The sequence below is a fragment of the Fundulus heteroclitus genome, chromosome 5 (genome assembly GCF_011125445.2).
Source record: "Fundulus heteroclitus isolate FHET01 chromosome 5, MU-UCD_Fhet_4.1, whole genome shotgun sequence".
Lineage (NCBI taxonomy): Eukaryota > Metazoa > Chordata > Actinopteri > Cyprinodontiformes > Fundulidae > Fundulus > Fundulus heteroclitus.
Window position 1 is genome coordinate 40,962,125 of NC_046365.1, and position 13,931 is coordinate 40,976,055.

General features: G+C 42.3%; 1 protein-coding gene across 2 annotated transcripts in view; it reads right to left on the minus strand.

Moving 5' to 3' along the window:
• The window catches only part of neurl1aa (neuralized E3 ubiquitin protein ligase 1Aa), an 84,883-nt gene that overhangs the window by 52,808 nt on the left and 18,144 nt on the right, over positions 1-13,931 (minus strand). Inside the window, exon 1 of one of the 2 annotated variants that reach the window (XM_012876669.3) lies at positions 249-684. The exons of the other annotated variant lie outside the window; for it this stretch is intronic. Coding sequence (XP_012732123.2) covers positions 249-282 — 34 coding nt within the window. The 5' untranslated portion in view covers positions 283-684. Of the gene's footprint in view, positions 1-248; positions 685-13,931 lie in introns of those variants that run through there. 2 annotated transcript variants of the gene reach the window in all.

The window sequence follows — 13,931 nt, forward strand, 5'->3', positions numbered from 1 at the left end:
TCATGGCTGCAGCACCAGCAGCAGCAGGAGGAGGAGGAGGTGACGTCGTGTTGGATCATAAAAGAGACCGCTGTGCGTCTCCAGACCCTTATTCTTATCACCGGAGTGACGTCACTGTGACCAAAGAATAGGCTGTAGTGGCAACATGGTACCTGCGCTCCAAGCTCACATGAATGAACCGTTTCAGCTCCGACCAGGACCGACTCGGCCTTTATTCAAACCGTATCGTATGGATGTTTATTCCTTACCGTACAAGGCATTCCGCGTCATCTGCCCACCCATAGCTTTATTCCTCAGTGTCCTTCCGTCGCCTGCGTGGGTTCTGTTTTATTCAGATGATGCGTTCGTGGCACGGCGCGCTGCTCGTGGCATGGTTGCATCCAAAGGTGTCCTGTGGCTTCTCTCCTCCGAGCAGATACAAAGGCTGGGACACAGGGAGAGGAGAGAGAGAGAGAGAGAGAGAGAGAGAGAGAGAGAGAGAGAGAGAGAGAAACGCACACCTCCGTGGACCGAGCTGCAGAGGGGCGCACATCCGTGAAGGCAACTCCCCCCGTCCGCCTCCTCCTCATTCAGGGAGCGCTCTCCCCGCCTCGGGTCCTGCTCGCTTCCACGGACATTTACATAGAAGGGAGGAGACTCGGAGCTGAGCCCTGCTTAACACTGTCGCTGCCGATCTGAGGGGGATGCTCATGGGTCATGAGGGGGGAGGCGCCACAATGAACAGTAGCCAGCTAAGGCACCGACATGGCACCCTTCATGCGTTCAGACCCACGGGTTCCTTCCTCCTGTGCAACGAGACCTCGTTTGTGTTTTGCACACAGCAGTTACCGCCTCACGGAGAAGTCAAGCTAACAGCTTGAAATGAATGGCGAGAAGTGCGTTTCATTTTTCAGTAACTGATCAATTACTTCAAAAGACAAAACCAACCAAAGACATCCATCCATTCTCTGCATCCGTTTATCCGTGCAGGGCAGGGTAGCAGAAGGGGTGGTGGTGCCTCTCTCCAGAGGTCATTGGACAGCAGTCCATCACAAGGCTCCATAAAAACAAATTCAGACCGTTGCAACAAATATTTTCAGTCCAGCAACGAATGGACAGCAAGTAACATGCATGATATTCCCAGAAAATTCCAGACACCCGTTGCTGTTTGGTCAGAAAAGAGCTAAATAACAGTTTGGTGTATCTGTTGCTCTGAAAAAGGACAAACCACAAATAAAAGCTTATAACCATAGATTTTCTTTCAGGATTATGGATTTTGTCTAAAACAGCCGATGATCACAGACTGTGTTCCCGACTGTGTGACATCGGGTCGGGTGTTCCCGACCCGATGTCAGTCCCTGTGTTTGACTGACGACCTGTCCAGAATGTATAACCCCCCCCCCCCAACACATATACATCAGTCTTGATCTTTGATCATCTACGTAAAACAGAAATACCGTTCAAATTAGCGAATTACAAGAAACACCCATTCCCGAAAAAGAAATATTACAAACTGTGGAAAAACAAAGGAAGTACTGCAACAACTCACTGATGTTAAAACATGAACTCCATCAGGGGTTTTTCCATCTCTGATGGAAGATGTTTTTTTCATCTTACAAACAAAAAGCCAAAATCCCCTGGAACGCCGTCTTGAAGAACTCCATAGTGGAAAGTCCAGGATTTCCATCATCATTGACCTCATGTGGCTCCTCACCAGAGGGACAAACTTATAGTTTTGGTCCCCTGTTTTTTGACCTGCATAAAACGGATCAATCCCTGCAGTCAGACATATTCTCAAAATCTTTTTTAAATTTTAATTCTAATGTTTTAACTAGAGAACCAATAGTAAATGTAACCACTACAGTTCAGTTCCACTGTCTTTGGTGTCTGAATTGGTTTGATCCAGCTCATCTTCAGCACCAGTCAGATGTGGAAGCACGATTTCTTCAGACACTGTACCTCCATGGAGAGCGACTGTAAAGTAAATAATAACTAAATAATCAACTTTTTACATGTATCAGATTCAGATGGAAACTACAGAGATGTGCCAACACATGCAGGTCTGTGGCTGTTGTGATGAAGTTGAACACACTGACTGGAAATTATTCAAGCTGGCTTTTTAAATCGACATAGAGCCGAGACTGCAAAGAAAAACTTTCACTGGACATCAAATTCAGAATCGTATGGACAAAGCAAGAGTTTTATCCCTCTAAGCCACCAAGGTGACACCATATGCTAATGTTCACTGTGACTATATACTTGATTAAACCACTGATATTCATTTAACTGTAATGTTGGAGGTTAAAATGGGTGGATGAAGAACTCATTTAGAGATTTTAAAAACATTAATGAAACATTCACTCAAACTTGTTAGCCAAATGCAGCTAAAGAGCCACACTTTTATTCCAGTTAAAGCTGCAAAGCACTTCACTCCGGTGAAAAACTGTGAAACTGAGGTCAAACTTTGCAATAAAGCTAAATGCAGTCTACCAGAGCAAAGAGTTCAGCTGAAGCATCATTCAGAGACTTTCAGACATGCAGAGCAGATGATGGAGCATTTTCCCAAGGTGACAGCTGAACACATGCTGCCTGTTTGATTTGGTAAATGCAAAGGATCACAAAGTTTGATGCTTCACAGCCGATGAACGGACCGACACCTTCTGTAGTCACTATGCATGCAGCAGCACAGCAACACAGAAAATATTGGCATTTTAATAAAAAGTGTGATGAGGTGCGGGAATACTTAGATGGGAGAATTGTTGTCCACAACGGGCTCAGATTGTCCAAACCTGGATTTCTCTGACGGTGTCTAACACTAGTGTACACTCCAAAAATGATCCCAATGATTTAATTAGAAGATCAAATTAACGTCTGTAAGCATGAAATTGCATAATTATAGAGAGCCTGAAGCTAAGTATGGAAGCCCTCCCTCAGAGAGTGAGTGGTCACATTCTTTTCTCTCATCACTCAGTCTTTCACCTTCCATCCTCCCTCATTCATCTCAGGCCTTCTGGCAGAGAGACCGGCTGACCCTTCAGGAGTCGGGCCTCTGACTCGAGCTGTCGTCACTTATCCTGGGCGACCTCAGACCCACACACCAGCACTCACTGCAGACCCTGAGCTGTTTAGACACCTAAAGCTAGGTCCATAAATATTAGGACAGAGACATTTTGGTTCTGTACATTACCACAATGATTTTAAAATAACACAAATCAGAGGAAGGGCAGACCTTGAGCTTTAAGTCAGTAGGCTTAACTAAAGGATTGCATAAAATACAATGAACTAAAGTATGTTTAGCACCATCCCTTCATTTCAGGGACTCTAAAGTAATTGGACAAATCAAATACCTGAAAATAAAATGTCCAGTCGAATACTGGGTTGAAAACCCTTTGCGCACCTTTATAGAGGCTGGGTTTCCTCATTTCAAGAGGGATCATATGTCTCCAATTTAGCTTCCCTTCATTAGCTTCCTGTTAAATCAAGAATAGAATTAAAATTCTTCCTTCTAACGTATAAAGCCCTTAATAATCAAGCTCCATCATATATCAGAGCTCTGATTAGCCCGTATATTCCTAACAGAGCACTTCGCTCTCAGACTGCAGGTCTGCTGGTGGTTCCTAGAGTCTCTAAAAGTAGAATGGGAGGCAGATCCTTTAGCTATCAGGCTCCTCTCCTGTGGAACCAACTCCCAGTTTTGGTCTGTGATGTTGTGGGTTATTATCCATCTGTATTATGAAATGTTACCCAATCAATCACCTGGCTGCTTTTGTCCTCTGTCACATCATCAATAAACACAACTGTTCCAGTAACACTGGCAGCCAATCCCATCCAGACCATTACACTGTGCTTTACAGATGATATGAAGGCTCTACATTATGAGTTGTTCCACACCTTCTACACACTCTTTTCTTGCCCTCATTCTGGTAGATGTTGATCTTGGTTTCATTTCTGCGAAGAATGTTATTTCAGAAAGCTGCTGGCTTTTTTTTTTTTTTTTTTTGTAGCATAGCCCAATCTGGCCCTCTGTTCTTGGGTCTTATGAGAGGTTTGCGCCTTGCAGTGAACCGTCTTCATTTCCTGTCACACAGTCTTCTCTTTATGAGATAAGACTGCTTGAAAGTAAAAGAAAGTAAACAGACTTGGATATTTATACGCCTACCTCTTGGAGAGTATTGTTCACTTGGTCGGCTGTTGTTAATGTGTTTCTCTTCACCATGTAAATGATTCTACAATCATCTGCCACTGTTGTCCTCAGTGGATGCCGGGGTCTTTCTGCATTTTTAAATTCAACAACGCTTTCTTTCTTTTTCAGGATGTACCAAACTATAGATTCTGCCTCTCCTAATATTATAATGATTTCTCGGATGATTTCTCGGTAAGACGGTCTTGCCATGCTCTTACCATGCGCTGTTATTTCAAAATGGACTTGGAGAAACTTCTGGAAAAATCACTGACCCTGGCTTTAAAGCCTTAAACCTTTCATCCAATTTGAAAGGAGATATGCTCAAATGAAAGCTTTGAGTCTGCACATGAAGTACATATCCATTTTATACAGGTAAAAACAAAAACAATATTGTGATAGTGAAGGACTTTAATGTAGACAACACCCCTACATGAAGGGCTGTAGAAAGGGAAATAAGAGATCTAAAATAATAAGATACAATATTTTCTGAAGATTTGTATCAAGATTTTGTCATTTTATGCAAAATGTTTGTATTTTGCTTTCATTCTTCTGTAGTGTAAATTATAAATGGCTTCTCTGTATTTTTCAGGGAGCTCACAAGATAAATTATACTGATATTATACAAATTAAATTTTTAAATGTAAATAATACATCTCTTTGTAGCTTCTCTGAGAAACCCAGGCATCCATCTCTGTTCTGACACTCTCCTGCTCATTCAGGAAGACCCCAACACTTTAAATATAAGTCAACAGTCCATCTCAGGGCAACACAGACAGGATGTACACAATGAATGACCGGTTAATCTAGCGTACATGCTTCTGGATTTTACCTAGAAAGAACCCATACTTGTAAAACGGTAGATGCAACCTCCACGCAAAAAGACCCAGTCCAGGATCGAAACACAGGATGTTCTTGTCGTGAAGAAGCCCAGGCAATGTCTGGTTTGGTTAACATGACAAGAAATTATGTTTACTACAACACTACATGTAAATGGGTAATTTATCCCTTTAAATGTAATTTAAAGCCATATAGCTGCAGTCAAGAAAATATCACTTTAGAGATCTACAGAGGTACAATCAAACAATCTGAATCTCTTTTGAGTCGGCCAAAGAGCTTTATGGAGTTTAAAACAATTGTCTGTATAATTATGCATTGCAATTTGTGTTGATTAAACACCAAATCCTGCAGGTAATAATATTTACATGACCCCTTTTTCCCATCGTTTTTAATGATTACCACCTCGTAACCATAATAAACAGCCGAGCCGGACTGGGACGCTGATCAAAATGAAACCAGAACCACAACCTCAAGGTTTAGCTTCCTAAATGAGAGCCTGTCGAGGCACACATGGTGCGCAGATCTGAGGTGAAAACAGTTGCTGCACAGTGCTTAGGGCTCAATGAAAGACCAGCCACATTTGGTTTCATGTATCAACTCTGCAGACAATGTGAATATCTGGAGTTAACTGGACCCAAAGAAAGTCTGCTCTCTATTCTTAGCAAACAGCTTTCTGATGGCCAGTAATGACTGCATTTGTCAGCACTGATGACTCAGTTAACTGAGGCCATCAACTATAAGGCAGAGGAAAGCTCAAAGGTCTGAAGATTAGGCTTTTGTTTCACCTTACGGTCCCAGTAAAACCAGTTCTGAGCTCTGCTCAGCCATGACATCACCGCACGTACACATGTCAAGAGTCTGTAAATAAAGCAGTGACTAGAGGCTGGCCAAACATTAGACTGTTGCATCATGCAGCCTCTGAGGTGCACAGCAGAGGAAGGCCCCCCCCCCCCCCCCCCCCCCCCCATACACACACACACATTTGACAGTGGTGCTGGACATTAGTGCATTCCTGAAACATCCTTCCTTTGTACAGTACCCTCAGCTTCCTGTTTTAAATAATGCAGCCACCGCTCCGCTGGACGTAGCCGGTAAATAAGAAAGCCTCCTCTGGCCTGCAGACGTTTCTGCAGTTCGACTGAGGCGCATCTCTTTCAGTCTGTATCTAAAATGGCATTACATAATGAACTCAGAGAATGTGGCTGGACTCGTGGTTCACTGGAGTTCATCTGGGCTCAGTGAGGGGAAGGTATAAACGTTTTACTTCATATTCTGCTTCCATGCCTCCTGCCTACACATGCTGTCTGTGCAGCATTACATCCATTCATTGTGGTTCAAAGCGCTAACAGCTTTGGGTAACTTTTGTTTGCATGTGGACGGTACAGTGCCTTGAAATTGATTCATTGTCGTCTCACGTTTTATCATTTTTCAACCTGTGTTTTATACAGATTTTAGCTGATGTGACAAACCAACAGAAAGTAGCTCCTACTTGTGAAGTGTGAGGAAAATAACTTTTAAAATGTTTTTTTCAAATAGAAATCTGTAAAGTGTGAGCTGCTTTTATCACCCACCCTTACTCTGATGCTACTAAATAAAACAGGGTATAGATGCAAGAACTGGAGTAAAAACTAGGTCTGCACATTGTCCAGAACACCTCAACCCCACGATGAACCATAGAAGCCAGTATGTTAGCCAGAGTTGATGGGAAGATGGACAAGAGTCAAATGAACGTCACCGGAGGAACACGGAGAATGTTGATGTTTATGAAGATCCATCTTTATAGCTGCGTTTTGCTCTTCTGAGCTCGGTCCACACATTTTTTTCAATTTCAGGTTTTTTTAGAAAAAGGGTATGAGATTAGATTAGATTAGAAGAATGAGCAAAAAGTTCTGTCTCTTGATGTGACAAAGTAGCAGAAACGTATCCCCAAAACTAGCAGTTCTAATTATAGTAAGATGGTTATCCAAAATCTGACTGTAGTTGTACTGGTGGTTCCTAGAGTTTCTAAAAGTAGAATGGGAGGCAGATCCTTTAGCTATCAGGCTCCTCTCCTGTGGAACCAACTCCCAGTTTTGGTCCATGAGGCAGACACCCCGTCTACTTCTAAGACTAATCTTAAAACTTTCCTTTTTGACAAAGCTTCTAGTCAGAGTGGCTCATGTTACCCTGATCTACCTCTATAGTTATGCTGCTATAGGCTTAGGCTGCTGGAGGACATCAGGGTCTATTTTTGTCTCTCTGCTGAGTTTTCCTACTGCTCTCCAGTTTGCATTGCTTGATTGTTATTTCAACTTTTTGTTCTCTGTCATTTTTCTCTTCATAGAAGGTACACCTGGTCTGGCGTTCTGTTAGCTGTGACATCATCAGTGGAGGCAAATCATCCACTATTACCATCTAGCATAGAAAGTACTCCTGGATCAATGTGAGCTTCTGTGCTTTCTGTGTCTCTGCTCTGTCTTCTCTAAGCCCCAGTGGGTGGAGGCAGATGAGCGTTCACACTGAGCCTGGTTCTGGTTCTGCTGGAGGTTCTCCTCCCTGTTAAAGGGGAGTTTTCCTCTCCACTGTCGCTTCATGCATGCTCAGTATGAGGGATTGCTGCAAAGCCATCAACAATGCAGACGACTGTCCACTGTGGCTCTACGCTCTTTCAGGAGGAGTGAATGCTGCTTGGAGAGACTTGATGCAACCTGCTGGGTTCACTTATATAGGACATTTTTGACCAATCTCTATAATCTGATTGAATTTGACTTTGTAAAGTGCCTTGAGACGACATGTTTCATGAATTGGCGCTATACAAATAAATTTGAATTGAATTGAATAGTTTGAATGAAGTGGGAATCACAGAAGCAGGAACCATTGCTATAAGTGTTTTTTTTGCAACAGCAACCCTTTTTGTAAAGTCCTCTTTTCTTTTAGCCATCTAACCTCTCTGTATTATACTTTCTTTAACCTTTTATTTGGTCATCAGTTAATCTTGATTTACTCAGATTAGCAGCAGGGATGCTTTCTAAATACTGACAGATTATAACTGGTTTCTTTCCTTTTTTGCACATTCTTTTCTTCATGTGATCAAAAATTTTTTCATGTGTCATTTCAATATTTTACACACAACCTTATGTGTGGATAATTATTTGGTTTAATTTCTCTCAATGTGTGGATTAGTTATGTTTTTGCTGATATTTGGCAAAACTCCATCGTAAATACTAAAAATAATAAAAGCGTGGATGTGTTTGATACTTATTTTACCCATTGTAAAAAATACACAAATATAAAGATTTATTATTACACAGTAATGTTTATTATGAATCTCTGATGGACTGATGATCCAAAAAGGAGACTGATTTATAACCACCTCTACGAAACATTTTACAACTTGATGCAGACCTTAGTAGCATCCTCTAACACACATAATTACAGCTCACTCCCAGTTTATTCACTGACCAAACTGATCGACACAAACAGTAACCAACACAATAGACTGGAGTTTAGCTATGGGGATTTTTTTTGTATCCAAATATGCAAATCCTTAAATACAACCTAACATCCTGCCAGCAGTGTGGGCCCTGCTGTCTCTTTCTGTCTGTGTGTACGGGAGTGAAAGAGAATCTGTCAGCAGATGCCAAGTGGCAGAGAGGTCAACAGAGTCAGTCTCCTGCAGTTGGCATTGTCTGGCGAGTGTGTGCAAACAAAACCCTCCATTCAGCGACGCCTCTGGAGCCCCATCTGGAGCCATATGCCCTATGAGTAATGGAGAATGAAAAGAGAAGGGAAAGAAAGCACCTGTGTGACATTGTCTTAAATTCTGATGAAAAGGAACTTTGGATCGTTATGTCAAGAGAAATGAGAAACGTGTAAAGGTGAGCAATGGCAGGCAGGGGGCATTCTCACAGCCTGTGCAGCGAGCTCTGGAATAATGATGGTCTCCCACCTTCATAAAGCCGGCCTTATTGCAAATCTCCTTCCACCTATTCTGAGACATGCCCCCAGCAGGTTTCCAGATAACTACACTCTTAGTTATTAGCAAAGTTAGTTTGAGGGCATAGGACGCCTGGTGTAATGTAGTACTCTTCATCAGAGCTGGAGCAGAAGAAGTGGGGAGGTGATAATTAGATCTGTCACTCTGCTTTAATATCTCTGAGAACTGCTTGGCCCTGGGCTGGATTGTTGCAAAGAAACGGCTTATTGTCTCTGGTGTCGAGGAACCAAAATGCTGTTCCGGCCTTGTACGCCGCTGCAAAATGTGTTGGTGAGGAGTGATGCTTTTCAGCAGTGTTGCTGTGGAAGGATACGAAAGGATCAGAAGTAAAACAGCTAATATAAAAGAGAGCAGGAGATGTAATGATTTGTTTCATGAAGGTCAAGGTACATGACATTTTTCATGGATACGTCATCCAGAATAATTTGATTTGAAGCACAAAAGTAAAATTTTATCCAAAGTGATTTAATAATCTGCATGTAAGATACACTCCCTTTGGTATCCCTTGTTGGTGTTTTTCTTGCCAATAAATTCTACCACCTGAGCTGTGGCTCTCTGCAGCTCCTCCAGAGTTGCCATGGACCTCCTGGCTGATTCTCTGATAAATGATGGCTTCTTAACTGACCTACAGGTAAGGAGCCATCATTTCTGAAGGAATCGTACTCAGAGTTGTTCACTTCTGTCAAAGATACCAGAAAAAAATCTGTTTGGTCTGAACTTAGTTTTAGCAATTTTTTTTTTATCAAAAGACAGCTTAGGCAACTGAGGATTGGATTGCCGAGCCATCTGCCCGTGTCACTGAATCCACATTCCAGCTCGGTTTCGGTGTGCCTGACCATTTCCCATGAATCTTGTTTAAGGATTTGCTGGAATATTAGGATGTATGGCGGGTTGTGCAGGTCTATTCATGCACAGAGTGGCTCAGACTGGCTGGCTCAGGGATCTTAGTAGTCCCTCCAGAGGAACTGTTGCAGGCAACTGCCTAGATGTGGGCATCTCCTTTTTAAGGTGTTGCCCTCATGGTCTGATCCTGGTTAAAGGGCAGAACACTAATAAATGGAGAATTTGCAACAGAACACACACAACTGTGCCAAAACTCAGCTTCTGCGTCTCTGAGAAACTTGATGAAGTCCCAATCTGAGCCAGTTGGGCTATTTAGAAGAATACTGGAGCTCCTGCTTCTTTGTCTCACAAGGAGTCAGTTGAATCGACATCATATGGACGCCTTCTGGACACCGTCCTGGGAATATGTTTTGGACATATCCACTGTGAGGAGGCCTCGCGACAAGCTAGAGAGATTTTAGGTCAAACTTGGTTTGGGAATGCCTCACATTTCCCCCCCACCCGAGATGAGCTGGAGGAGGAAGCTGATGAGAGGGAAGATATGGAGGTTTCTGCATAACTTTTTAACGTGTTGCTCCTACGTCCTGCTTTCAGGTATCTTAGAAAATGTGCTATACCATAGAAACCACAGTTATGAAAGGCTATTGACAGTAAGTAATTTTCACTGGTTTTTGTTGCAGCTGAGGTAAATATTTTAAACTCATACCCTTTTTTGCATTGCTTTCTGCAATGTTTTGCAACTTTCGCACTTTTTTAGCACATGCTTCAGAGCAGCATCCTGCCAGCATCCGACCTGGATTGGTAATTCTTGTTATTACTTGCAGAACAACTTGCCGTTAGTTGAGTTATCGTAACTGTCAGGTGGCCCTTTGATGCATTTACGGCATCGGCCCCCTGCTGATTGTGTTTTTCAGGAAATCAGCAGTACAGCTGTCTTTGTTAGCCAGTGATGGGAACTTGTTACTCATGACCCGGACTGATGTTTTTCCCTGCATCAAGTCGTTTCACGAAGCTGACCTCATCCCGACACAGTTGAGGGGATGCTCGTGTGATCATCGGCATCTGTAGGGCCAACGTTACACAAAACATGCTCAGAATGTATAAAAATAGTTAGGAGGTTGAAGTCTGTACCAACGTGGCGCACCGTTTCATTCTGCAGCCACAAAGTGACTGAAAACATGTGTCCAAGAAACATTTTATGAGCAAAGTCATTGTTTCCTGTAGCTCAGCCCTCTCTTACAGGCAGGAGTACATATGGTTGTAATTCCTCCCGGAGCAGATCTCTGAGACTTTTAAACTGCAATTCCGTTCATGATGGGTGTTTATTGTTCGTTACATTAGATTTATCTGGGGCAGCTGTTGCGTGGGAAAACAAATGAATCCGTTTGCATGGATTTTTGTCGCCATCAATCAGCGGCTCTGCAGCCTAAGTGGTTTATGAAGCCCAGCCTGTGGGTACAGTGAATCCTTCTTGGCTCTCATTGGTTCCTGTCACGTTTGCCAGCAGAACACCTTCAGACAAAAAAAAGACCGATCACTGGAGCTTTCTTTTATCCCTTTTTTTTTGTGGCTCTCACCTCTCATTCCTCTCATTTATCACACTTACAATCTGTGCTGGTCTGGAGTTTTATGTTGCGTTTAGATCTTCAAGGCCCTGAAATGAGATTAAAGGAAACTAAAGTTCTTAACAGCTCTGTTCCAAAGAACAGACACAACACAGATGAAAATCACCTTAAACTCCTACTCCGTGCTCTCCAAAACAAGTTTTTTTTTTAAATTAGGCACAGGAGAGGCCAGCAGAGATATTAACTGTAGCTAATCTGTTGATCTGCTCATTTGGGAGCATAACAGAGATAAGCAGATTTAGATACTTTCTTTTGAGGGGACACGTTTTTCCCCTTCTGCCAGAGCTCTGACACGTGTGTCAGTTCTTTGCCATTAAAAAAAAAAAACACATGAAGACGTCTTATTCTTTTTCTGCAGGACTGGAAGGGAGGAAATAGGATGCCATGGAGCCACTGCAAAAAGGGAGCTAAAAGTAAGTAAAATCTTCTTGATTTGAGTTTATTTATACTTGATTTGTGCAGTTAAATAAGATCAAATGCCAACGGAATGAGTATTTATACTCCAAAAATAAGATAATTAGACATATTCACTTGAAATAAGATGATGGAGATGAGTTGTTCCTATTTTAAGTGCAAAACTCTTATTCCACTGGCAAATCATATTATTTATCTGCTCAAATCAAGGGCAAATACACTAATTTCAAGAACATTTTACTTACTTTTAGTTCCCGTTTCTGCGATAGACTGGCAACCTGTCCAGGGTCATACTTCGCCTCTCGCCCATTGACAGCTAGAGATAGGCACCAGCACCCCTCGCGAACCCACCAGGGATAGACATGTTAGAAGATGGATGGATGGATGGATAATTCCCTTTTTGCAGTGAAAAGATTGAAACAAAATCAAATAAGAGCAATGTTCAAAAAATATCAGTGGAAAGCGTTTAAAACTTGCATTTTTGCTCATACATGCAGAAAAACTCTATAGGTCAGAGCACACAATGCTCTGAGAGTCTGTGACTCTTCAGGTCTCAGTTAGCATATTAGATGTTTTCAAGACAGGAAAGATCAGAAAAGATTGGGTATGACTTTTGTGGAAAGGGTTGAAGAAGAACCCCACTTCTCATATTGCAGCACAAGTTATGTTTCCAAAGTCACTTCTGAGTTCAGAGCAAGACTTTCAGGTCTTTGGGCTGGTTGGTTTGGCCACAATGAACAGAATCTTAGCATTCAAGCTCGTTGGTGGACGGCTGATAATTTGGACAGCTCTGCAGCCAAGGACCCTGGGAACCTCGGACCGGGCTGACCCAGGTTCTCTCTAGGTGTTTGGGGATTGATTTAAAAGCAGAACTGAAGTCTACAAACAGCATATGGGCTAAGATACAATGTGTTGGACACAGGGACCTCAGTGGGCGGTTGGGACAGCAGATTGTAGTGTGTCCCAGTCTACTGTAAGTTGTTGTCACACTGAGGGGTTTATAGTCTGTGACTGATTTTATACCTTGACAAAAGTTGCTGAGTGTCCTTGGTGTTCAAGAAGGGACAGCAGATCGCCGTCTCTGAGCGTTTGGTTCGGGCCAGCTCTTGCTAACCTGATGGCTTCCTCATCTCGCATCTCTAGAAAAAAAATCAAAGACTAGTAGTGGGCAAGTCAAAGTCCAGAACTCAACCTAACTGAATAAATTGCCTAAACTTGATCAAGCATGGGGTGACAGTGCTGAGGAAAACATGACAAGGAGGAAATCGGTTGAAGAACCAGAATGGTGGAATGGAAGATTTTTGATGTCATAAATTGACTAGAACGGTGGAATGAAGCTCTGTTACACACAGAAGCAGCAACATTCCCTGTATAAGTCCGTTCTGCAGTAGTAACACGCTTACAGAACAAATTATTAATCTGCAGATAAGCGCATGAATCTTTTTTTAAATTAATTTTAAAAAAGTTCTGTAAAACACAAATCTTTGGAATAAAAAAAGTCATTTTTTCTGACAAAAAACAAAGTCTCCACACTGATGCCTGGAGCTGTTCTCACACAGCCTCCCTGGAAATAATCAGGTTGTTCAAGGACGATCAGAAGACACAGCAGATTATCTTGTTTCCATTTCCCCGGCTGATTTCCTGCAGCACTTCCTGGAGAGAAGTCGAGCTGCTGATGGCAGCAGCGCTAATGAGCAGGAAGACATTTAGGAAATGTCTGAGAAGAAGATGAAATACATGCTGCAGACAAAAAAACAAGCACACAGAAACATACACGACAACTGAAAATGAACTGCATCCTGGTGGCTGACATCTACTTCCCACTTAAAAGGAAACAAGAGAGCGAGAACAAGAAGTCAGAAGGAGCTCTAAAAAAGTGTTCATTGTTTAGGGCTATAAGTTAAAGTAAATTGTGTCAGATTACAGTGCAGGGAAACTTTTTAGAGGCTTCTTTACACTTTATGATGAAACTTCTACGGAGCATTGTTGATAGGAGCTGAGAAAACAAGATTCAGTTTATTAGTTGATGGGATAGGAGTCTCTATCCTGTTTTGGTTAATCACCAGATGTATCG